Source organism: Dipteris shenzhenensis, chromosome 6, assembly GCF_047967505.1.
Source record: "Dipteris shenzhenensis isolate YYH24624 ecotype China chromosome 6, Dip_SZ_1.0, whole genome shotgun sequence".
Classification (NCBI taxonomy): domain Eukaryota; kingdom Viridiplantae; phylum Streptophyta; class Polypodiopsida; order Gleicheniales; family Dipteridaceae; genus Dipteris; species Dipteris shenzhenensis.
Window position 1 is genome coordinate 18,922,316 of NC_141601.1, and position 23,378 is coordinate 18,945,693.

The 23,378-nt window shown below is 43.3% G+C and overlaps 1 protein-coding gene across 1 annotated transcript in view; it reads right to left on the bottom strand.

The window, feature by feature from the left end:
* Positions 1-220: 220 nt before the first annotated feature.
* Positions 221-23,378, bottom strand: part of LOC147900894 (uncharacterized) — a 37,401-nt gene continuing 14,243 nt past the window's right edge. The window contains exons 3-4 of the mRNA XM_087376391.1: positions 2,630-2,781; positions 221-2,519 (exon numbers count right to left, since the gene is read on the bottom strand). Of these exons, the coding sequence (XP_087232517.1) occupies positions 221-2,519; positions 2,630-2,781 (2,451 nt within the window). The remainder of the gene's footprint in view (positions 2,520-2,629; positions 2,782-23,378) is intronic.

Sequence of the window (23,378 nt, forward strand, 5' to 3'; positions counted from 1 at the left end):
GAATGCTTTATGAGCATTCATCTTGTTTTTTAAAGAGAAGAAAAATGTATTAGTTAAAGAAAATAAACAAGCTAAAAGACATATAACCTAGTGTAAGCTAGATAAAAGAATTTTTGGCCTGTTTTCCTAAAAGGAGCTTGGATGAGTCATTTGTTTCTTTATTTGCAAAGGCTTAACAAACGACACAATAATGGAGGATGGATGCTTCTTGCAGGGATGCTCATTTGCAGCTGGGAAGAGGCGCTCCGCACAGTCCTGCATTGCCTTCGAAACCTACAGCGCTCAAATTGCTCCATCCTTTGGGTATTGGACCCGTCAGATCGTTGTATGCCATATCCACATCCGTCAGTGTCGTCACGTTCCCTAATTGTGCAGGAATCTCACCGCTCAGCTCGTTGTGCGCAAAGTCCAGCTCCTGTAGCCCCGCTATTTGTGCCAGATTTGCAGGTATGGAACCTGTGAAGTTATTGTATGACAAGTCCAGAGTGTTGAGCTCCTGCATCCTCTCGCCCAGGAAACTGGGAATAACGCCAACGAAATTGTTCCGAGCAAGCGACAGATAATTTATACTGACGTAGCTATCTGCACCCAAGAACTGATACAGAGTGTCCGGCAACGAGCCTGAGAAGGAATTCTCCGACACGTCCAGATAGGTCAGGAAAGGGGGAACGTCGTCGATGTTTGAGTAGTTAAAGGAGAAGACTCCTTCGAACTTATTCGCGTGCAAATCAATGGTGCTGCTGCGCGGGATGAAAGGAACGCTGGAGGACAGTAGGTTGTGGGAAACATTGAGAGTACCTAGTATAGATAGGGGATTGGTGTAAAGCCAGGAAGGTAGACTGCCAGATAATTTGTTGTTGGAAAGGTCTAATGTCGACAAGCTACTCTGCTGCGAAAGCCAGTCTGGAATGGGACCCGAGAGGTTATTTGAGGACAGATTGAGCATAGAGAGCTTCCCGGTTACGTTTGGCGCCACGCCATGGGGGTCTAGATCGGTGAGGAAATTGTTGGATATGGTGACTGTATCTATATTGCAAAGTGAGATAGGGAAACTTCCCGTCAGCTGATTGTCGGAAAGATCTAACACCACAGCGCCCTGAAAGTTTCCCAATTCCGCTGGTATAGACCCAGAAAGGAAATTGCTCGAAAGGTCTAGAAACGTGAGATTCACTATCTTGGTTAGCTCCATCGGGATTGGACCTGACAATCGATTAGAGCCAAGACTGAGCTCGGAAAGAGCAGAAAGGTTTGCAAGCTCGACAGGGATGCTGCCAGTGAGGTTGTTTCCGTAAAGAAAAAGGTTTTGTAGCTTGGCTAGGTTTCCAAGTAACGGGGTGATGGCTCCCGAGAGAGAATTCAATTGAAGATCGAGTAGCTGCAGTTGCTGTAGCCCGGCTAACGAATTTGGAATAGTTCCCGTTAAGCCAGTGTATTTAATCAGAAGCAAATTGAGGCTAGATAGCTGTCCCAGCTCCTGAGGAATCGACCCGGTTAAACGTTTGCAAGCAGCGATGTTAAGAATCTTCAGACTCAAAAGGCCACCCAAGCTTGCCGGGATATTGCCTTCCAACGCACTTGAAGGGCCTTCTTGACCGCTACCGAATACTATCCCGTCTGAACCCAAAATTCCACCCACATCTCCTCCGCCTAATCTGAGCTCCTCTAGCTTTGCCAAATTACCAATTGATGAAGGTATCTCGCCAGAAATGTAGATATTCTGTTGGAGATTCAGCACAAGAAGCTCCGAAAGCTTTCCGAGACTGGGTGGTATCGTGCCGTCGAACAGATTGCCATCGAGGTAGAGATGCTGAAGGCGTGGTAGCTGGCCAAGAGAAGATGGGATGGAGCCCGTCAAACGATTTGCTGAAACGCTGAGATATCTTAGGCCGGAAAGGGATCCTAGACAAGAGGGAAGCACACCTCCTAGCAATCCCGGCCCAGATCCAATGCCGAACCCGAGGTTCAAATATTGAAGCTGCGAGAGTGTACAAAAGTCGGTGGGAATGTAGCCGCTGAAGTTGTTGGAGCTAAGATCCAGATGCTGAAGAAGGAGCTGTTTGCCAAGGGTTGTGGGTATTTTCCCCGTGAGCTGATTAGCAGATAGGTCTAGATAAGCGAGTTGCGAAAAGTTTCCAAAGCAAGAAGGAATGGAGCCGCTAAAAGCATTCTGGACGCCAAGGGAAAGAAATTGAAGAGCTCGCAAATTGCAAATTGCGAGGGGTATGCTGCCGTTGAGACTATTAGAACTCAAATCCAGTATTTGCAGATTGGAGAGTTGGCCTATTTCTTCAGGAAGAGGACCGGAAAGGCCACAGTCGCTGAGAGCTAGGGAGGTAAGGGATGTGATGGAAGCGAGCTGGCTAGGGATGATATCAGAGATGCCCACGGTAGACAGGTTGAGGTGAGTCAAGCTTCGCAGGCGGGGGAGATAGTAACCTAGAACGTCGTGCGAAACGGATCGATCGCGGTTAAGATCGAAGGCAGAGGAGCCGAGGTCGAGGCCCTGCACATGTCCGAAGCTGTGTTGCATGACCAACACAACGAAGAAAGTAAGTTGTCAAGCCAATTGAAGCAATAACGGATGTCTGGTTTTACGTTAGATAAGAGAGTTTGATGTTGCATATATTACCTGTTACACGAAATGCCTGCCCAGCCGCAGCAATCTGTGCTGCGGTTCCAGGAGCCAAGCACGCCGGTTCGGTCGAAGAAGCCGGCCTTGAATTTGAGGAGCGTATTTCTGTCGGGCAGGTAACAAGTAGCCGCATGAAGCAAAGCAGCTTGCTGGATCAAAACAAATATTACCAGAAGCAAGCATGAGAGAATGGGTGGACGTGAGGTTGTTTCCATGGTGAGAGAGAGAAATAATAACGGGGGGAGTCGGGACGTTAGATGTGTGCGCTATGTCTACCAGTATCAGCTGAAGCAAAACAGAATATATATGTGAGCTGCGTCTAACGATAAGCACGTAAACTGAGGAACAGTATCGGTTGACGACGATGTCAACAATCCATTGTGCGTCTAACGATAAGCACGTAAACTGAGGAACAGTATCGGTTGACGACGATGTCAACAATCCATTGTGCGTGAATCAAAACACACGGACTTGAGTCTGTGTCAGCCTTTGAACTTTAGTTCGAATCTTCGAAGCTTCTACGATTCGGAATTCAAAACACTCGTGGGCGGCTCGTTTATGAAAAGGTTTGTTACCTCAGACTGCTCAGTTGTAGGTTGCACAGTACTTTCTCTGTTGGGCTTGGTCTCCAATCAAAGCACACAACCTAGATCTTGTGGGCCGCAGCTCATCAAAGTCCTCTGAAATTTTCTTTGTCGCAGAGCGTCCTTTCTTGCGAACCTTCGTTTTTGGGCCTTTTAACTTTTATGGCTTGTATACGATTAGTTTAGAGCGACGAGGCTTGCTAAGGTGATTGGGTAGCCTAGTAGTGGCCAAAAGGCTCCCACCGTGAAATTGAACTCGCTGTTTCTACACTAATCATGAGGAGTGTTCACAGAAAACATTTTTGGGAAAATTTCAAAAAACCTCCGAGCTCAATAAATTGGACCAGTTCTCACACAATTTATAACTTTTATGGCTTGTATACGATTAATTTAGAGCGATGAGGCTTGCTAAGGTGAGTGGGTAGCCTAGTATAAGGTGATTGGGTAGCCTAGTAGTGGCCATAAAGATCCCCATTTGAGCATTAACACTCCGCATGACTTACTGTGAAATTGAACTCGCTTTTTCTACACTGAATCATGAGGAGTGTTCACAGAAAACATATTTGGGAAAATTTCAAAAAACCTCCAAGCTCAATAAATTGGACCAGTTTTCACACAATTTATAACTATATTTGCAAAAAAAGTGCCAGTTTTTGTGACCTCTAAATTTTTTGTCTTCAGATCAAAGCAAATTATTCCATTCACCTAACGTTAAACTTGGGTTTTTCGTGAACACTGAGATTCTGATTCATGCGTATCAGTACTCGCTTGTTCTACTTCTAAGATAATTATTGTTCTTAAACTTGTGACTAATATTCTTAAAACTACTTTTATGGATAGAACTCTTAAAAACTATCCAATAATAATGCATCTACTGCTCTGATAATTATGATATCATCTATTACTCTTATAATTAATGATAATCTTTGCTAAAAGCAATGTCATTGACACTCCTAACCACGCTTTCACCTACCTTCATGAGGCAATTTGGGGAGTGCCTGGGGTATCCCCAAGGGCTCTTATATCGGATGCACACTAGCTAGGGCCAATTTTGAAATGCGGGTAGAGGGTCTACTCCTTTCCATGAGGGGGGATAGAGGAGCTAGCTCTATTTCAACCGGCTGTGAATCGATTTTGGCAGACGTGGGGACACCTTTCCTCCATCAGACCACCACCTCCCCTTCATCTAACAAGACCCTGCAAAGAAGCAGTGCATCTTCACAACCAAGGCTATGGAGCAGCCTCTAACTTGTAGTCCGTCGACTCAATAACAAGTCGCTTGCCTCGAGTAGCTAGATTTCCCCCTCTCCCCAAAAATCCAACTAAATCTCTTCCTTTCCACGATGAATCTTTATTCTCAGTCATTATTCCAATGGAGGCTAAAAGCCAGTCTAAATTGGCAAGGACCTAGCATATGATAAGATTTATATACATTCTTATGGATTATATAAATTATACAATTTTTTTTATACAATACTTATGGATTATATGCATACTTTTGTATGTTATGGATTATACAGCAAGAAGATTAATTTTCATGAGAAAAGGAGAGTGGTGCTGAATTTTAGTCCATATTGGCACCCAATAAGATAATATGTTGTGATGTCATAAATTATATTATGTCTCCTGCTAGTCGATATAGATATCATGTTGGGCAACTCATTAATCAATTACTCGTGAGCAGTGAGGTCTAAAAATTCAAAGTAATAGTTAGGGAAACTTGGCAGGGGTACATCCAATGCTTAATATCTTAAGAGCTATTTCCATTGGTCTCACCATCCCTATCCTTCTCTGCCAATGAATCCACCATTGTGGACAAGCTTGCACCTTGCAATTCATCATTAATATCACCCATCCACCCTAAGCGAGTAAGGGTGATGTGATTTTATTGACAACCTTTCTATATCCACACATTCTCCACATGTTGTCCTTGGGAGCAAGTAAGATGGACCACAAGATACTCTGCCTTGTCAATCAATTGTTGTACTTTCCTTCTTATATAATCATGCTCTAATGGGGAAGTACGATCTGCTAGCTTATTTAGCAATGTACTCCCAAGCAGGAAAATCTATCTCATGGTCAATCTTCCTATGAGGTGGTAGCTCCTTTGGTAGTTCTCTCAAAAAGCAACATAATTCATCCATGGATCTAATAAAATCATACAACTTCAGCCCTACTCTTCTGTAATTAATGGTTTGTCTATCCCCTAGATACATGATACTCTGGTTTTGGCTGCTGATCACAACACAAGCCTAGGGTAGTTTTCTCGAAAGTGGGTTGACACTTAGGCCAATTTTTGTAAGGTCCTTTTTGGGGCTAACCACCCAAAACATAGTATTCAAAATTTTTGGACTTGTGTCTAAAGTCCAATTCTAGAACTGGACTAAATACAAGTCCAAAATTTTTGAATATCATACTCCCATGGTTTTTCCCCCATATATTTGAAAACAAATATTGTAATGTCTTCTTGTATATAGTAATTTTGATCTTAGACACATGATAAGATCTCTCTTTGAGATTCAAGGTATTGATATTGACCATTAAAATATTAACACAAAACAATTAAGCCAAAACTTTACACAACCACTTGCATAGATTAATTTTGATCCTTAGACACATGAAAATTAAGATATTAAACTAAAATAATTAACCTAAAATATTTTCCATTGAAATATTACAATAAAATAATCAATTTTTCTTTTTTCTTTTTTCAAAAAAATACTAAACTAAAATATCTAAGCTAAACTATTCACCATTGAAATATTAAAATAAAATTACATTGCACTATTTGGTCACTACGAGAATAAATTATTCAAAAATATATTGAAAACACCCAAAAGAAAATTTAAACATGGACATCTTATTGGTCTTAGTGTTCATTATTAAAGTGTTAAACAAATTATAAAAAATATTCATAAACATCATTAAAAGAAATTGTTAAATAAATATTCATACACATAGTTAAGAAAGCAAAAAAACTTTGTTATTTCAAAATAAGATTTACATACACTACAAGGCATAGGCCATTTTCCGACGGAAATACCGACGCTTTTTACATTAAAAATTTCTTTTTCCACGGGCGCAAAGGTCGCTACAAAAGTCGCTAAAATCATCGAAAAAGGAGCGTCGCTATAAAGCGTCGCTATATAGCGACGCTGGCAAACGTCGCTATATAGCGACGATGCAAACGTCGCTATATAGCGACACTGTTAATCGTCTCTATATAGCGACACTGGTAAACGTCGCTATATAGCGACGATTAACAGAAGTAAAAAAAAGGGTTAGTGGGGCTAAACAGGGCTTCCTTTTGGCCCTGTTTAGCCCCACTAATCCTTTTTTTTTTTTGTAATTACAAAAGAAAGTTTTTTATAACAAAATTTCCCTTGCTTGCAGGGTGATACAAAATTGTTCTTGTGAAATGATGAGTAAAAAATGCATATACATATACAACAGTCACTACTACACATGCATCCTATTGCGACGTTTACGTACCGACGATTAGCGCCCGCTTAGCGTTAATCGTCGGTATAAAAATCGGGTGTCGTAAATCGTCGCTATATAGCGACTTTTGCTAAACGTCGCTATATAGCGACGTTAGTAAAAGTCGCTATATAGCGACTTTTAAAGGTCGCTATATAGCGACACTGAGACAATATATTATAGCGATGTTTTACAGAGAGGTTTTTTTTTTTTTTTTAGCCTTAAAAATTATTTTCTTCCAATGACAAAATTTTTTAAATTTTCATACATGTTTGAGCTCATAGAGAATTAAAAAATGAGAGCATGTACATCAAGCCTTTGAAGCTCACTCGGGGGGGTCACTCATCATATGTAACCCTATCACGTGAGTTCAACAGAAGGATATTTTTTATTCTAAAATTTATAGAAATAAATATACATAAGGGACTATTTTAAATAGTTTTGAGAAAAATTTACAGATTTGTATAGAAAAGGGGTACATTTTATTAATGAAAATTTTACAGATAAGGGATTTTAGAAATAGGCCTTGAACGCACGTGGTATAGAGGGTTTATACATAGTGACCCCCCCGAGGAAGCTCATATATTCATGTCCAAGTTTGAGATGAGAAAAATCAAATTAAATAAGAGCATTTACATCAACTGTTTCATCTTGAGCCAAGTCTAAGGCGCCAAGCAAGTCTATCTCCAACTCTATACCGAGTTGATCTCCTATATCATCATCGTACTCTAGTATCGTACGTTCACCTAAAAGTATTTGATCATCTTCTTCAATTAAGCTTAAGTGTGGTGATTGATCTTGATGATTGTTGTCTTCCTCGTCAATATTGTGATCTCCATCCTCCTCCCGTGCGATGTCATTATGCACATCTTCCTCTTGCCTCATATGGTGATCTACATCTTCTTCGCTAGATTCATCAATTGGATCCAGCATTGGTAGTGGCATCTCCATATCCACATCTCGATCTTCAAAAATCTGCTTACTTCGTGGTGCAACTTGGATCACGTACCACCATCTTGGATCAGAACGATCCGGATGAAAAACCACCTATATTGAAGATGAAAAATCACGTGCCAAATGTCGTCAATTATATATATATCAATGGACTTAAAAAACGAAAGCTTCGACTAATCAAATCATTAGTATGCACCTGCTCACAGTGCTCGGGAAGAACAAAAGTATCACTTTCATCGGTCCAATGTTTGGTGGAGTCTATTGCAAAGAGACCGCTACTATCTTTTCTCACAGTCGCATGGGGACCGTTGTAAGTAGTTCTAAACCATTTTACATCAAGAATGAAAATAGTAAATCATCTGAAATCAATTTCATAGATGTTGCGTATGGTTCCACAATAATCCAACTGTGAGGAGAGAAGATTGGTATCCGAAGCACTTGCTCGGCTATCTTGTGTGAAGTTAGCCATGACTCCACAATCATATGTGACTCTCTTTGAATCGATGCGTTCCACGCGAAAATGTCATCCATATGACCATAATGCACTGTACTTTTTGTATTGTAAAAGAGCATCATTAAAACAATGAAGATGCACCTATTTTATAGCATATATTGCCACAAATAATTACTTAATTACGCCAAGAGATAAGAAACTTACATGCACCATACATCCAGATGATAACTCCCGCTCGCGCTCGTTTGTTGTCTCTCCATCACGTTCGGCTTTACGTATAGCTAGTTGTAGCCAATCAAGTGACATGTGAGTAGGGAGAAGAGCCAGATCTCGTGGATATGGTTGTGATCGCCTGTACATTACTCTGAATCTCGTCCTTGCATTTATTCTTTCTGCTTTGGCCACTTCATATCTCTCAATCCACTTCTGCATCTCAGGGCTATTGAGGATACAAAACTTATTGAATTTCTCCATTTGCTCTTCGCTCATCTTTCTTTCAATCCCTTTTCCTTGGGGGACCTCGCCAATGATGCGATCATCATCCTTGTTGTGCCAAGCTTGCGGCATATCAGGGTCCGTGGATGCAAGAAACTCTGTGATATATACTAATGACTCTTGCACAAGCCATCCCTCTACCATGCTTGCTTCTGGTCTTGCTCTTTGTCTTACAAACCCCTTTAAAGTTTTCATAAACCGCTCGAGAAAAAACATCCATCGATTATGAACGGTACCTGCTATAGCCACCTCATCAACTATGTGCACAAGCAAGTGGACTTGAGTTGTCATAATGCTTGAGGGAAAGTGCTTCTCAAGCAAGCATACGGTGCTATAGCCACCTCATCAACTATGTGCACAAGCAAGTGGACTTGAGTTGTCATAATGCTTGAGGGAAAGTGCTTCTCAAGCAAGCATACGGCTTCGATGGATTCCACCCTAGCCTTCTCGATGCTCGATATAGAGATCTCTTTTTGAGATATCCACCTATTTCACATGTCCATGCATATGTAAGATATTTGAGATATCCACCTATTTCACATGTCCATGAAGAAAATACATAATGCGAATTGATAGTAAGCATACCTCACAATACCACAGATCTTGAATATAGCATTTCTAACATCTTCTTGTAAGCACCCTTTTATTGTAATTGGAAGGATGAACTATCACAGCAACAATAAAATCATGTCAACAATATAATATAATAATAATTACGCTAATGCATCACTATTATCGGTACACTAATTCTACTTAGAATACCTGTAAGACCTTGTGCCAATCATGGGACTTGAGGCCACTAAGCTTATTGTCCTTTGAAAATGCTCCTTTCAAGCAACGCATGTACCCTGTCGGTGTTTGAAAAGAGGCAATGTCTGCCTTGATCGCTGCCTCCTCCCTCGTAGAGAGGATCCACGTTGCTTTCGGGAGGACAACTTTTCCTGAAGCATGCACTTGGGGCCACAAACGAGACATCCTATTCATAGCACGCAAGTCTTCTCGCACTCCTCTCGAGTCCTTGGAACCAACCAAGTGTGCCCAAATGGTAGCCCCCACATTCTTAAAGATATGCATGGGATCCAAGAGATGATTGATTTGTAACTGACCCCAATAAGGAAGCTCGTGAAAGATCGATAGCCTCTTCATACCAGGAGGAGGTTCCTCTCCATTCTCCCTCCAAGCTTGAATCCAATCACTTGCTTTCAAATATGATGGTGGTGGATCAAGCTGACCTCCACGTGCGAGATGGTCGAGCGGAAGGTATCGAGCATGACCTTCATAAACATTTTTCCTCATGTGTTTGGAGTAGCGTGCAAGCGATTTCAGAGCGGGTCCACAAACAGGACAAGCATGGTACCCACTTGTAACAAGTCCTGCACGCGTGCATGAATATGTTAGTACAAGACATGCATGCAAAAGAGAGTAAAAAAAGCATAATCCCTCATTGTACATGTAAAGACATAACCACATACCTACGCACTCTCCATATCCTAGGTAGTCATGCATGGTCCACATCAAGATACCCTTGACCAAAATATCATTGGTATGCCTAGGAGCTCTGGAAATATCAAAGACCTGCACTCCTCTCCATAATATCTGTAACTCCTCTATCAAAGGTGCCATGTACATGTCCATGTTTTTTGCCTTGTACTTTCCTGGCACAAGTAGTGCAAGCATGAGGTGTCCCTTTTTTATTGTTAGCCATGGTGGGATATTGTAATTCACCACGACTATGGGCCATGTCGACCAAGATGTCGAGCGTAACCCGAAAGGATTCACGCCGTCCATGGCTAGCCCAAGATGTAAGTTGCGTGGCTCTCTCGCAAAGTCCGGCCACTGATTATCTATGTGCTTCCAAGCTGCACAATCTGCGGGAATCCTCAATGTGTGATCAGTGGACCGATGAGATGCATGCCATGTCATCAACTCTGCTATGGATTTGCATCGAAACATGTGTTGTATTCTTGCAATGATGGGAAAGTGTCTTAAGACCTTTACCGGTATCCTCTCACCCTGCAAGTCATCTCTATATCGTTGTTCCCCACACTTTGGACAACTAGCCAAATCTCCATGCTCACGATGAAAGAGAATACAATCATTACGGCAAGCATGGATGGTATCATAATCCATACCCACCATTGTTAGCATCTTTTTCGCTTCATCTCTTGATGCGGGCATGGTATTTGGTGCAGGCAACATCTTTTGGAGCAACCTATGACAAAGACACTATCCAAATGATGATTCTTAAAACAAACAATATCCAAATAATGAGTCAATCAAATTAATGCAAGGGCTAACCTCATTAAGGCCGAGACACTTGTATCCGACCACCCATACTGTACTTGTAGATTCAAGATTGAGAGACAAGCACGTAGTTTAGACATCCTGGCACCCTCGTACAATTGTGTTGATTGCAACTCTCGCATTTTCACCTCAGACTCTGACATCACGTGTACGTGGGATGTAGAGCCCCTAAAAATGGAATCCATCATGTCGACCATACCCTCGTCGTCATCCGGGAGACTATAGTTTTGTTGAAAGTGAGAAGGTATATGTGTACCCTCGTCACCCTCGTCATCCTGTCATAAGCTCATTCGTGTAAATAGAAGATCTTCTAATTTCGGGTATACAATAAGATTGCAAACTTAAATAGCTTTGACTTACCGATGATCCATCAACATGTGCAACACCAACGGGGGGTACTGGTTCCGGCTCCTCCCCATACATCTGCAAGTGGCGCATGATAATACGACGTTGATGTCGTACTTCTCGCTTGCAATGAGTGCAATGACAATATAACCTCTCCGTAAGCCACTTCGTGCTCCCGGGCGTTGGCGCATCATCGGATGAGCTTCCACTCGTCCCTTCCATCTACACTTATAAAACCAAAACATAAGCATGAAGAGGAGATGTACACAATTATGAGCATAGCATATTTAATTTGAGCTTCTCTTGAGGCTATATAAAAAGAATGACGTCGCTATATAGTAAGGATTGAAACAAAAAATCCTATATAGTAAGGCTATATAATAAGAGGAGATATTGACAATTATAGGCATAGCATGTTTGAGCTTCACAAGAGGCCACACAAAAAAATAAACAGTAAGCGTCGCTATATAGTGACGCTCTGTTCCGTCGCTATATAGCGACGAAAAAGCGTCGCTATATAGCGACGCTGTGGGTTAAAACCCGAAACGCCGAAACGTGCGGCGTTTTGCTCAAACCATTCCTAATCTCTCAAGTAAGCAACCCAAAATCTCCTCCCACCTATTTTCACTGACCTCCCATCTATTCCAAGCAACCTCCTACTCTATTTCCCACTCCTCACCCTTCTCCTACCTCTTGTACACCCTCTCTCTCCTTTTTCCCTCTTTGGTTTCCAGAAAGAAAGTTCTTCAAAAGGTGAGTTTGTTTTAACAATGTAGGTTGTTTGTTTGTTAGCTTTGGTTTTGTGAGTGTTTCTACTTGTATTGCTAAAGTTTTAAACTAGTTTTCATGCTTGATTAGAAAGCATTGAAACAAAAAACGAAATTTCAAGAAAGAAAGAAAGAAACTCACCTCTTCTTCCTGTATTTCTCTTCCTTCTCTTTCTCCTTGTCTCCTCAATCTCCTCCTTTCCTTGTCTCCTCAATCTTCTCTTTCCTTGTCTCCTTTCAAGAAATTGCTTTTGTGATCTCCTCTTTCCACTAACATCTTATTTGAAAAAATGGGTTGTTTTCTCTCTTTTGTAGGGCCAGTCCACTACACCGAGTGGGACATACTCTCTCTTTTGTGGGGCCAGTCCACTACACCGAGCGGGACATACTTTTACAGGTAAGTGCTTCCTCTTCTTTCCATTTAATATTTTTGTTATTTGCATTGGCCTGCAGCTAGCGCCTTAAGCGCTAGCTGCAGTGATGGGCGTAGGAACCCTCTCTTCCCCCTTCTCTTTTTCTCATTTTTCCCCCTTCTCTTTTTTCCCTCTTCTCTTATTCTCTCTTTCCCCCTTCTCTCTTTCCCCCTCTCTCTTTTCCCTTCTCTCTTTCCTTTCCCCCTTATTCTCTATTTCCTTTCGCTCTTACTCTCTTATGCTTATGCTTCTCTCATTCCCCTTTCTCTATTTCCCCCTTCTCTCATTCGCATAAGCTCTTTTTCCGCATGAGCATAAGCTCCTTCTCTATTTCCGCATGAGCATAAGCATGAGCTTATGCTTATGCTTATGCTTATGCTTAAGCATAAGCATGAGCATAAACTCATGCTTATGCTCATGCATGAGCATGAGCTTATGCGTAAGTTTTCGCATAAGCTTATGCGGAAATAGAGAATGAGAGAAGCTTATGCTTCTCTCATTCTCTTTTTCCGCATAACCTCCTTCTCTTTTCCCGCATAAGCTCCTTCTCTATTTCCGCATGAGCATAAGATCCTTCTCTTTTTCCGCATGAGCATAAGCATGAGCTTATGCTTATGCTTATGCATAAGCATAAGCTCATGCTTATGCTCATGCATGAGCATGAGCTTATGCGTAAGTTTTCGCATAAGCTTATGCGAAAATAGAGAATGAGAGAAGCTTATGCTTCTCTCATTCTCTTTTTCCGCATAAGCTCCTTCTCTTTTTCCGCATAAGCTCCTTCTCTATTTCCGCATGAGCATAAGCTCCTTCTCTATTTCCGCATGAGCATAAGCATGAGATTATGCTTATGCTTATGCTTAAGCATAAGCATAAGCATAAGCATAAGCTCATGCTTATGCTCATGCATGAGCATGAGCTTATGCGTAAGTTTCCGCATAAGCTCCTTCTCTCTTTCCGCATAAGCTCCTTCTCTATTTCCGCATGAGCATAAGCATGAGCTTATGCTTATGCTCATGCATGAGCATGAGCTTATGCGCAAGTTTCCGCATAAGCTTATGCAGAAATAGAGAATGAGAGAAGCTTATGCTTCTCTTATTCTCTTTTTCCGCATAAGCTCCTTCTCTTTTTCCGCATAAGCTCCTTCTCTATTTCCGCATGAGCATAAGCTCGTTCTCTATTTCCGCATGAGCATGAGCTTATGCGTAAGTTTCCGCATAAGCTCCTTCTCTCTTTCTGCATAAGCTCCTTCTCTATTTCCGCATGAGCATAAGCTCATTCTCTATTTCCGCATGAGCTCCTTCTCTCTTTCCGCATAAGCTCCTTCTCTATTTCCGCATGAGCATAAGCATGAGCTTATGCTTATGCTTATGCGCAAGTTTCCGCATAAGCTTATGCGCAAGTTTCCGCATAAGCTTATGCGGAAATAGAGAATGAGAGAAGCTTATGCTTCTCTCATTCTCTTTTTCCGCATAAGCTCCTTCTCTTTTTCCGCATAAGCTCCTTCTCTATTTCCGCATGAGCATAAGCTCATTCTCTATTTCCGCATGACCATAAGCATGAGCTTATGCTTATGCTTATGCTTAAGCATAAGCATAAGCATAAGCTCATGCTTATGCTCATGCATGAGCATGAGCTTATGCGTAAGTTTCCGCATAAGCTTATGCGGAAATAGAGAATGAGAGAAGCTTATGCTTCTCTCATTCTCTTTTTCCGCATAAGCTCCTTCTCTCTTTCCGCATAAGCTCCTTCTCTATTTCCGCATGAGCATAAGCTCCTTCTCTTTTTCCGCATGAGCTCCTTCTCTCTTTCTGCATAAGCTCCTTCTCTATTTCCGCATGAGCATAAGCATGAGCATGAGCTTATGCATAAGTTTCCGCATAAGCTTATGCGAAAATAGAGAATGAGAGAAGCTTATGCTTCTCTTATTCTCTTTTTCCGCATAAGCCCCTTGTACTTTCCGCATGAGCATAAGCTCCTTCTCTTTTTCCGCATGAGCTCCTTCTCTCTTTCCGCATAAGCTCCTTCTCTATATCCGCATGAGCATAAGCTCATGCTTATGCTCATGCATGAGCATGAGCTTATGCGTAAGTTTCCGCATATGCGTGAGCATATGCGGAAACATGAGCATAAGCTCATGCTCACCCATGAGCATAAGCATAAGCTCATCATGCGGAAAAAGAGAAGGAGCTTATGCGGAAAGAGAGAATGAGTTTCCGCATAAGCTCCTTCTCTTTTTCCGCATAAGCTCCTTCTCTTTCTCTTTTGCGTGAGCATATGCGGAAATAGAGAATGAGAGAAGCTTATGCTTCTCTCATTCTCTATTTCTGCATATGCCGAAACATGAGCATAAGCTCGTGCTCACCCATGAGCATAAGCATAAGCTCATGCGGAAAAAGAGAAGGAGCTTATGTGGAAATAGAGAATGAGTTTCCGCATAAGCTCCTTCTCTTTTTCCGCATAAGCTCCTGCTCTTTCTCTTTTGCGTGAGAATGAGAGAAGCTTATGCTTCTCTCATTCTCTATTTCTGCATATGCGGAAACATGAGCATAAGCTCATGCTCACCCATGAGCATAAGCATAAGCTCATGCGGAAAAAGAGAAGGAGCTTATGCGGAAATAGAGAATGAGTTTCCGCATAAGCTCCTTCTCTTTTTCCGCATAAGCTCCTGCTCTTCCTCTTTTGCGTGAGCATATGCGGAAATAGAGAATGAGAGAAGCTTATGCTTCTCTCATTCTCTATTTCCGCATATGCCGAAACATGAGCATAAGCTCATGCTCACCCATGAGCATAAGCATAAGCTCATGCGGAAAAAGAGAAGGAGCTTATGCGGAAATAGAGAATGAGTTTCCGCATAAGCTCCTTCTCTTTTTCCGCATAAGCTCCTACTCTTTCTCTTTTGCGTGACCATATGCGGAAACATGAGCATAAGCTCATGCTCACCCATGAGCATAAGCATAAGCTCATGCGGAAAAAGAGAAGGAGCTTATGCGGAAATAGAGAATGAGTTTCCGCATAAGCTCTTTCTCTTTCTCTTTTGCGTGAGCATATGCGGAAACATGAGCATAAGCTCATGCTCACCCATGAGCATAAGCATAAGCTCATGCGGAAAAAGAGAAGGAGCTTATGCGGAAATAGAGAATGAGAAAAGCTTATGCTTCTCTCCTTCTCTTTTTCTGCATAAGCTCCTTCTCTTTTTCTGCATGAGCATAAGCATGCGGAAACTCATTCTCTATTTTATGCATAAGCTCCTTCTCTATTTCTGAGGCCTATGCTTAAGCATAAGCTCATGCTTATGCTCATGCATGTGCATGAGCTTATGCTTAAGTTTCCGCATAAGCTCATGCTTATGCGTGAGCTTATGCGGCAATAGAGAATGAGAGAAGCATAAGCTCATTCTCTATTTCTGCATAAGCTCATTCTCTATTTCCCACTCTATTTCCCCCTTCTCTCATTTCCCCCTTCTCTCCTTCTCTATTTTCCCTCATCTCTTTGTCAGCACACTCACGCTCCTTTAGGTCTCCACTTGGTCCGGAGACACAGTATCAGTCAGGTCCCTTTCCCTCTCCTACTCCCACAACTACTCCTCGATCCGGAAGCGATCGCGCAGCTTCCACTCCTTCAGACTCTGCTACCGTTAGTCCCCCTTACTCATCAGGGGATCTCTCCTATCAAATCACATCTGCCGGAGAGATAATTGAAGACAAAAAGGGCAAAGCAGTGATGGCCGCCATGAGGCGGTTGATGAGTCATCACTTCAAGAGCGGCATAAATATCGATTGGCGGTATCAAGATGCCCAAAAGAAGCAGGCGGTGATCGATGAGTTAAAACAAAGATATCCTAATCCACCAAATGTGGAGTTTAATAACAATTATATGCTCGAGCACATGGGTTTGGTCCTAAAACATCGCAGATCAACCATGCATACTTCCATTACAAAGGGGTTGGCTAAACCCAGCTGGGCAGACAAAGCTGATTGGAAGTACTTCAAGAAGCAACATAGGGACCATCCTGAAATGTTGGAGGGTCAAAGGAGGGCTGCGAAGAGACGGTTGGACGTCGTAGGTACTTCGCACTTTGGTGCAAGCGGACGGTATGCGTTCGAGGCAACCGTGGTAAGTCTACTTCTTCCCATTTAATGTATTGTTCTATTTGTTTTACTTACATATTACATGCACTTTAGCTAACTCTAACTCTCGTAAATTGGATCCATAGCAAGCTGCGATGGGTCGTCTTCCTACGGATGCAGAGACGCGGCGTGCATTTCGGATAGGAACAAAGACGTGGTTCATTGAGCAAGAGGCAATGGGAGTGACAGTCGATTGGGCTGAGGTGGCTGCTCGCACGGTATAAGTTTACTCCTACTTGTAATCTCACTTTTTAATTTAAGTTCCAATCTAATTTTCGATTTATATGGTTCACTCTTAGGGTCAAAGCTCAAGCGTCCCATCATCAGAGACGAGCGATCAACAGGGGCAAGGATCGGACGCAGGTGCCGAGGACGAGGGAGAAGACACAGGTGTCAGGGACGAGGGAGAAGACGCAGGTGCCGAGGACCAGGGAACAGGCCAACAAGACGATTCGGATTCGGATTCGGATTAGTAGTGGTAGTAGCATTTTGTATATCCGCTCGCTAGAGCAATTTTGTATCGCCCTTTCACAGGGTAATTTTGTTACAAACACAGTTGTATATGTATATGCATTTCTTCCTCATCGTTCACAAGAACAATTTTGTATCACCCTGCAAGCAAGGGAAATTTTGTTATAAAAAACTTTCTTTTGTAATTACAAAAAAAAAAAAAGGATTAGTGGGGCTAAACAGGGCCAAAAGGAAGCCCTGTTTAGCCCCACTAACCCTTTTTTTTTACTTCTGTTAATCGTCGCTATATAGCGACGTTTACCAGTGTCGCTATATAGCGCGATTAACAGTGTCGCTATATAGCGACGTTTGCATCGTCGCTATATAGCGACGATTAACAGCGTCGCTATATAGCGACGGTTTATAGCGACGCTCCTTTTCTGACAATTTTAACGACTTTTATAGCGACCTTTGCGCCCGTGAAAAAAAAAAATTTTAATGTAAAAAGCGTCGGTATTTCCGTCGGAAAATGGCCTATGCCTTGTAGTGAGTGTTTGTAACAAAATTACCCTGTGAAAGGGCGATACAAAATTGCTCAAACGAGCGGATATACAAAATGCTACTACCACTACTCATCCGAATCCGAATCATCTTCGTCTTGTTGGCCTGTTCCTTGGTCCTCGACACCTGCGTCTTCTCCCTCGTCCTCGGCACCTGCGTCCGATCCTTGCCCCTGTTGATCGCTCGCCTCTGATGATGGGACGCTTGAGCTTTGACCCTAAGAGTGAACCATATAAATCGAAAATTAGATTGGAACTTAAATTAAAAAGTGAGATTACAAGTAGGAGTAAACTTATACCGTGCGAGCAGCCACCTCAGCCCAATCAACTGTCGCTCCCATTGCCTCTTGCTCAATGAACCACGGCTTTGTTCCTATCCGAAATGCGCACCGCGTCTCTGCATCCGTAGGAAGACGACCCATCGCAGCTTGCTGTGGATCCAATTTACGAGAGTTAGAGTTAGCTAAAGTGCATGTAATATGTAAGTAAAACAAATAGAACAATACATTAAATGGGAAGAAGTAGACTTACCACGGTTGCCTCGAACGCATACCGTCCGCCTGCACCAAAGTCTGAAGTACCTACGACGTCCAGCCGTCTCTTCGCAGCCCTCCTCTGACCCTCGAACATTTTGGGATGGTCCCTATGTTGCTTCTTGAAGTACTTCCAATCAGCTTTGTCTGCCCAGCTGGGTTTAGCCAACCCCTTTGTAATGGAAGTACGCAAGGTTGATCTACCATGCTTTAGGACCAAACCCATGCGCTCGAGCATATAATTTTCATTCCACATTTGGCGGATTAGGGTATCTTTGTTTTAACTCATCGATCACCGCCTGCTTCTTTTGGGCATCTTGATACCACCAATCGGTATTTATGCCGCTCTTGAAGTGATGACTCATAAACCTCCTCATGGCGGCCATCACTGCTTTGCCCTTTTTATCTTCTATTATCTCTCCGGCAGATGTGATTTGATAGGAGAGATCCCCTGATGAGTAAGGGGGACTGACGGTAGCAGACTCTGAAGGAGTGGAAGCTGCACGACCGCTTCCGGAGCAAGGAGTAGCAGTGGGAGTAGGAGAGGGAAAGGGACCTGACTGATACTGTGTCGCGGGACCAAGTGGAGACCTAAAGGAGCGTGAGTGTGCTGACTCGTCTACATCTCCTGAGTCAGCACAACATGAGCCGCCCGTCCTACTCTTCCTTCCCTTACGAGAGGCATGCGCACGTGATGATCCCGCGGTCGAAGGGGTGCGAGGGGATGGCTGGGCAGTACATCCACCCGTCAGTGTAGGGGAAGGAATTGCGGAGGTCCTCTGAGAGAGCAGAGAGAAGAATCTCGCTGCCTCCTCATCGCTCATCTGCGCTACAAACTCATCGGGACTCCCGACAAAGCCATGCGCGGCTAGCAAAGGAGTTCCCCGAGGGGTAGTCGCAGTGCTATGTGGAAGAGGGGTCGGACCAGGGGTAGTCGCAGTGCTAGGTCCGAGAGGAGTCGGACCAGGGGTAGTCCTCGGGGTAGTCGCCTGAGAGGAATCAAAGTCCTCTAGAGCATATAGATCGTGAGCTCTCCTCCTGCGAGGCTGTCCGTACTCGTCGGATGAGCGACGTGATCCCATGTCTAGCATAGACACAAACACGAAAACAGAAAACAAAAAAACAAACATAAGCATTCTCATAGGCATAGGCATAGGCAAGAAGAAAGAAGAGGGAAAGGGAAGAGGGAAAGAAGATGGAAAGGAAAGAAAAGAATGAGAATGAGGAAATAGAGAATGAGAGAAGGGGTAAATAGAGAAGGGGAAAGAGATGAGGGAAAATAGAGAAGGAGAGAAGGGGGAAATGAGAGAAGGGGGAAATAGAGTGGGAAATAGAGAATGAGCTTATGCGGAAATAGAGAATCAGCTTATGCTTCTCTCATTCTCGCGGAAACTTAAGCATAAGCTCATGCTCATGCATGAGCATAAGCATGAGCTTATGCTTATGCTTATGCTTAAGCATAGGCATCGAAAATAGAGAACGAGCTTATGGGGAAATAGAGAATGAGTTTCCACATAAGCTTCTCTCATTCTCTATTTCCGCATAAGCTCATGCATAAGCATGAGCTTATGCGGAAACTTGAGCATAAGCTCATGCTCATGCATGAGCATAAGCATGAGCTTATGCTTATGCTTATGCGGAAAGCATAGGCATCGGAAATAGAGAAGGAGCTTATGCGGAAATAGAGAATGAGCTTATGCTTCTCTCATTCTCTATTTCCGCATAAGCTCACGCATAAGCATGAGCTTATGTGGAAACATGAGCATAAGCTCATGCTCACTCATGAGCATAAGCATAAGCTCATGCGGAAAAAGAGAAGGAGCTTATGCGGAAATAGAGAATGAGTTTCCGCATAAGCTTCTCTCATTCTCTATTTCCACATAAGCTCATGCATAAGCTCATGCTCATGCATAAGCTCATGGAAAAAGAGAAGGAGCTTATGCGGAAATAGAGAATGAGAGAAGCATAAGCTTCTCTCATTCTCTATTTCCGCATAAGCTCACGCATAAGCATAAGCTTATGCGTAAACTTAAGCATAAGCTCATGCTCATGAGGAAAAAGAGAAGGAGCTTATGCATAAAAAGAGAAGGAGCTTATGCAGAAATAGAGAATAAGAGAAGCATAAGCTTCTCTCATTCTCTATTTCCGCATAAGCTCACACATAAGCATAAGCTTATGCGTAAACTTAAGCATAAGCTCATGCTCATGCATGAGCATAAGCATGAGCTTATGCTTATGCTTATGCTTAAGCATAAGCATAAGCATAAGCTCATGCGGAAAAAGAGAAGGAGCTTATGCGGAAATAGAGAATGAGAGAAGCAAAAAAAGCTTCTCTCATTCTCTATTTCCGCATAAGCTCACGCATAAGCATAAGCTTATGCGTAAACTTAAGCATAAGCTCATGCTCATGCGGAAAAAGAGAAGGAGCTTATGCATAAAAAGAGAAGGAGCTTATGCGGAAATAGAGAATGAGAGAAGCATAAGCTTCTCTCATTCTCTATTTCCGCATAAGCTCACGCATAAGCATAGGCTCATGCTCATGCGGAAAAAGAGAAGGAGCTTATGCATAAAAAGAGAAGGAGCTTATGCGGAAATAGAGAATGAGAGAAGCATAAGCTTCTCTCATTCTCTATTTCCGCATAAGCATAAGCTTATGCGTAAACTTAAGCATAAGCTCATGCTCATGCGGAAAAAGAGAAGGAGCTTATGCATAAAAAGAGAAGGAGCTTATGTGGAAATAGAGAATGAGAGAAGCATAAGCTTCTCTCATTCTCTATTTCCGCATAAGCTCACGCATAAGCATAAGCTTATGCATAAACTTAAGCATAAGCTCATGCGGAAAAAGAGAAGGAGCTTATGCATAAAAAGAGAAGGAGGAGCTGATGCGGAAAAAGAGAAGGAGCTTATGCGGAAATAGAGAGTGAGAGAAGCATAAGCTTCTCTCATTCTCTATTTCCGCATAAGCTCACGCATAAGCATAAGCTTATGCATAAACTTAAGCATAAGCTCATGCTCATGCTCATGCGGAAAAAGAGAAGGAGCTTATGCATAAAAAGAGAAGGAGGAGCTTATGCGGAAAAAGAGAAGGAGCTTATGCGGAAATAGAGAATGAGAGAAGCATAAGCTTCTCTCATTCTCTATTTCCGCATAAGCTCACGCATAAGCATAAGCTTATGCATAAACTTAAGCATAAGCTCATGCTCATGCATGAGCATATGCTTATGCTCATGCGGAAAAAGAGAAGGAGCTTATGCATAAAAAGAGAAGGAGGAGCTTATGCGGAAAAAGAGAAGAATCTTATGCGGAAATAGAGAATGAGAGAAGCATAAGCTTCTCTCATTCTCTATTTCCGCATAAGCTCATGCATAAGCATAGCTTATGTGGAAACTTAAGCATAAGCTCATGCTCATGCATGAGCATAAGCATGAGCTTATGCTTATGCATAAGCATAAGCTCATGCTTATGCTCATGCGGAAAAAGAGAAGGTGCTTATGCGGAAAAAGAGAAGGAGCTTATGCAGAAATAGAGAAGGAGAGAAGCATAAGCTTCTCTCATTCTCTATTTCCGCATAAGCTCATGCATAAGCATAAGCTTATGCGGAAACTTAAGCATAAGCTCATGCTCATGCATGAGCATAAGCATGAGCTTATGCTTATGCTTATGCATAAGCATAAGCATAAGCATAAGCTCATGCAAAAAAAGAGAAGGTGCTTATGCAGAAAAAGAGAAGGAGCTTATGCAGAAATAGAGAATGAGAGAAGCATAAGCTTCTCTCATTCTCTATTTCCGCATAAGCTCATGCATAAGCATGACCTTATGCGGAAACTTAAGCATAAGCTCATGCTCATGCATGAGCATAAGCATGAGCTTATGCTTATGCTTATGCTTATATATCCTCACATGGGAAGTGACTTCGAGCCCATCTCGCAGCGATAACCCAGCCATCCACCCACCGTCCATTGGTCCTCAACAATCCCATTACATCGAGAAAGACTTGGAGAGCATTTAGGTGACCACCTCTTCCTCCCTTTGAATTTCCGTCAAAGTTTTCCATCTGTCAAGTTTTTTTTCTTCTCTCTTCCCCCCCCCCCCCCCCCCCCTTCCACCACCACCACTTTGCCCCTCCCCCCCTACATCTCCACCACCCCTCCCATTTCCACCACCCCTTTTCTCACCCCCTTCCCTCCACCCCCCCTCCACCACCACCACCACCACCACCACCCCCTCCCCCTCCCCCCCCTCCATCTCTACCACCCCCCTCCATCTCCATCTCCACCACCCCCCCTCCCCCCTTCCCCCCCTCCATCTCCACCCCCCGTCCCCCCTTCCCCCCTCCATCTCCTCCACCCCCTCCCCCCCTCCGTCTCCACCACCCCCTTCCACCACCACCACCTCCCCCTTCCCCCTCCATCCCCTCCCCCTTTCCCCCTCTCTTTCTTTCTCTCCCTCTTTCCCTCCCCTCTCTCTTTCTTTCTAACTCTTTTTTTCTCTCTCTTTCTCTCTTTATCTCTCTCTTTCCCTCCCCCTCTCTCTGTTTCTCTCTCTTTATCCCTCTTTGGCTTTCTTTCTTTCTCTCTTTCTCTCTCTCTCTTTACCTCCCCCTCTCTCTTTCTTTCTCTCCCTCTTTCCCTCCCCCTCTCTCTTTCTTTCTCTCTCCTTTTTTCTCTCTCTTTCTCTCTCTTTCCCTCCCCCTCTCTCTTTCTCTCTCTCTCTTTCCCTCCCCCTCTATCTTTCTTTCTCTCTCTCTTTCCCTTCCCCTCTCTCTTTATCTCTTATTTCCTCCCCCTCTCTCTTTCTTTCTCTCTTTCTCCCCCCCTCTCTCTCTCTCTCTTTTCCCTCCCCCTCCCTCTTCTCTCTCTCCCTCTCTCTCTCTTTCCCTCCCCCTCTCTCTTTCTCTCTTATTTCCTCCCCCTCTCTCTTTCTTTCTCTCTTTCTCCCACTCTCTCTCTCTCTCTCTCTTTTCCCTCCCCCTCCCTCTTCTCTCTCTCTCTCCCTCCCTCTCTCTCTTTCCCTCCCCCCCCCTCTCTCTCTCTCTCTCTCTCTCTCTCTCTCTCTCTCTCTCTCTCTCTCTCCTCCCCCTTGCTGGCCGCTCCCTACACTAATCTAACAAAAAACTAACCTACTTACCTTATTAATCAAGGCCATTAAGGCCCTTGCTGCTGCAACTAGCAGCTGTGCAATGGCGACACGCCAGCGGCACCCACCTGCCCCATGCCGCGGTGCCCCCGCTCGCATCCTCCCCAATGCCCCTCCACCAACTCCCCTCTACCTGCGTCCTCC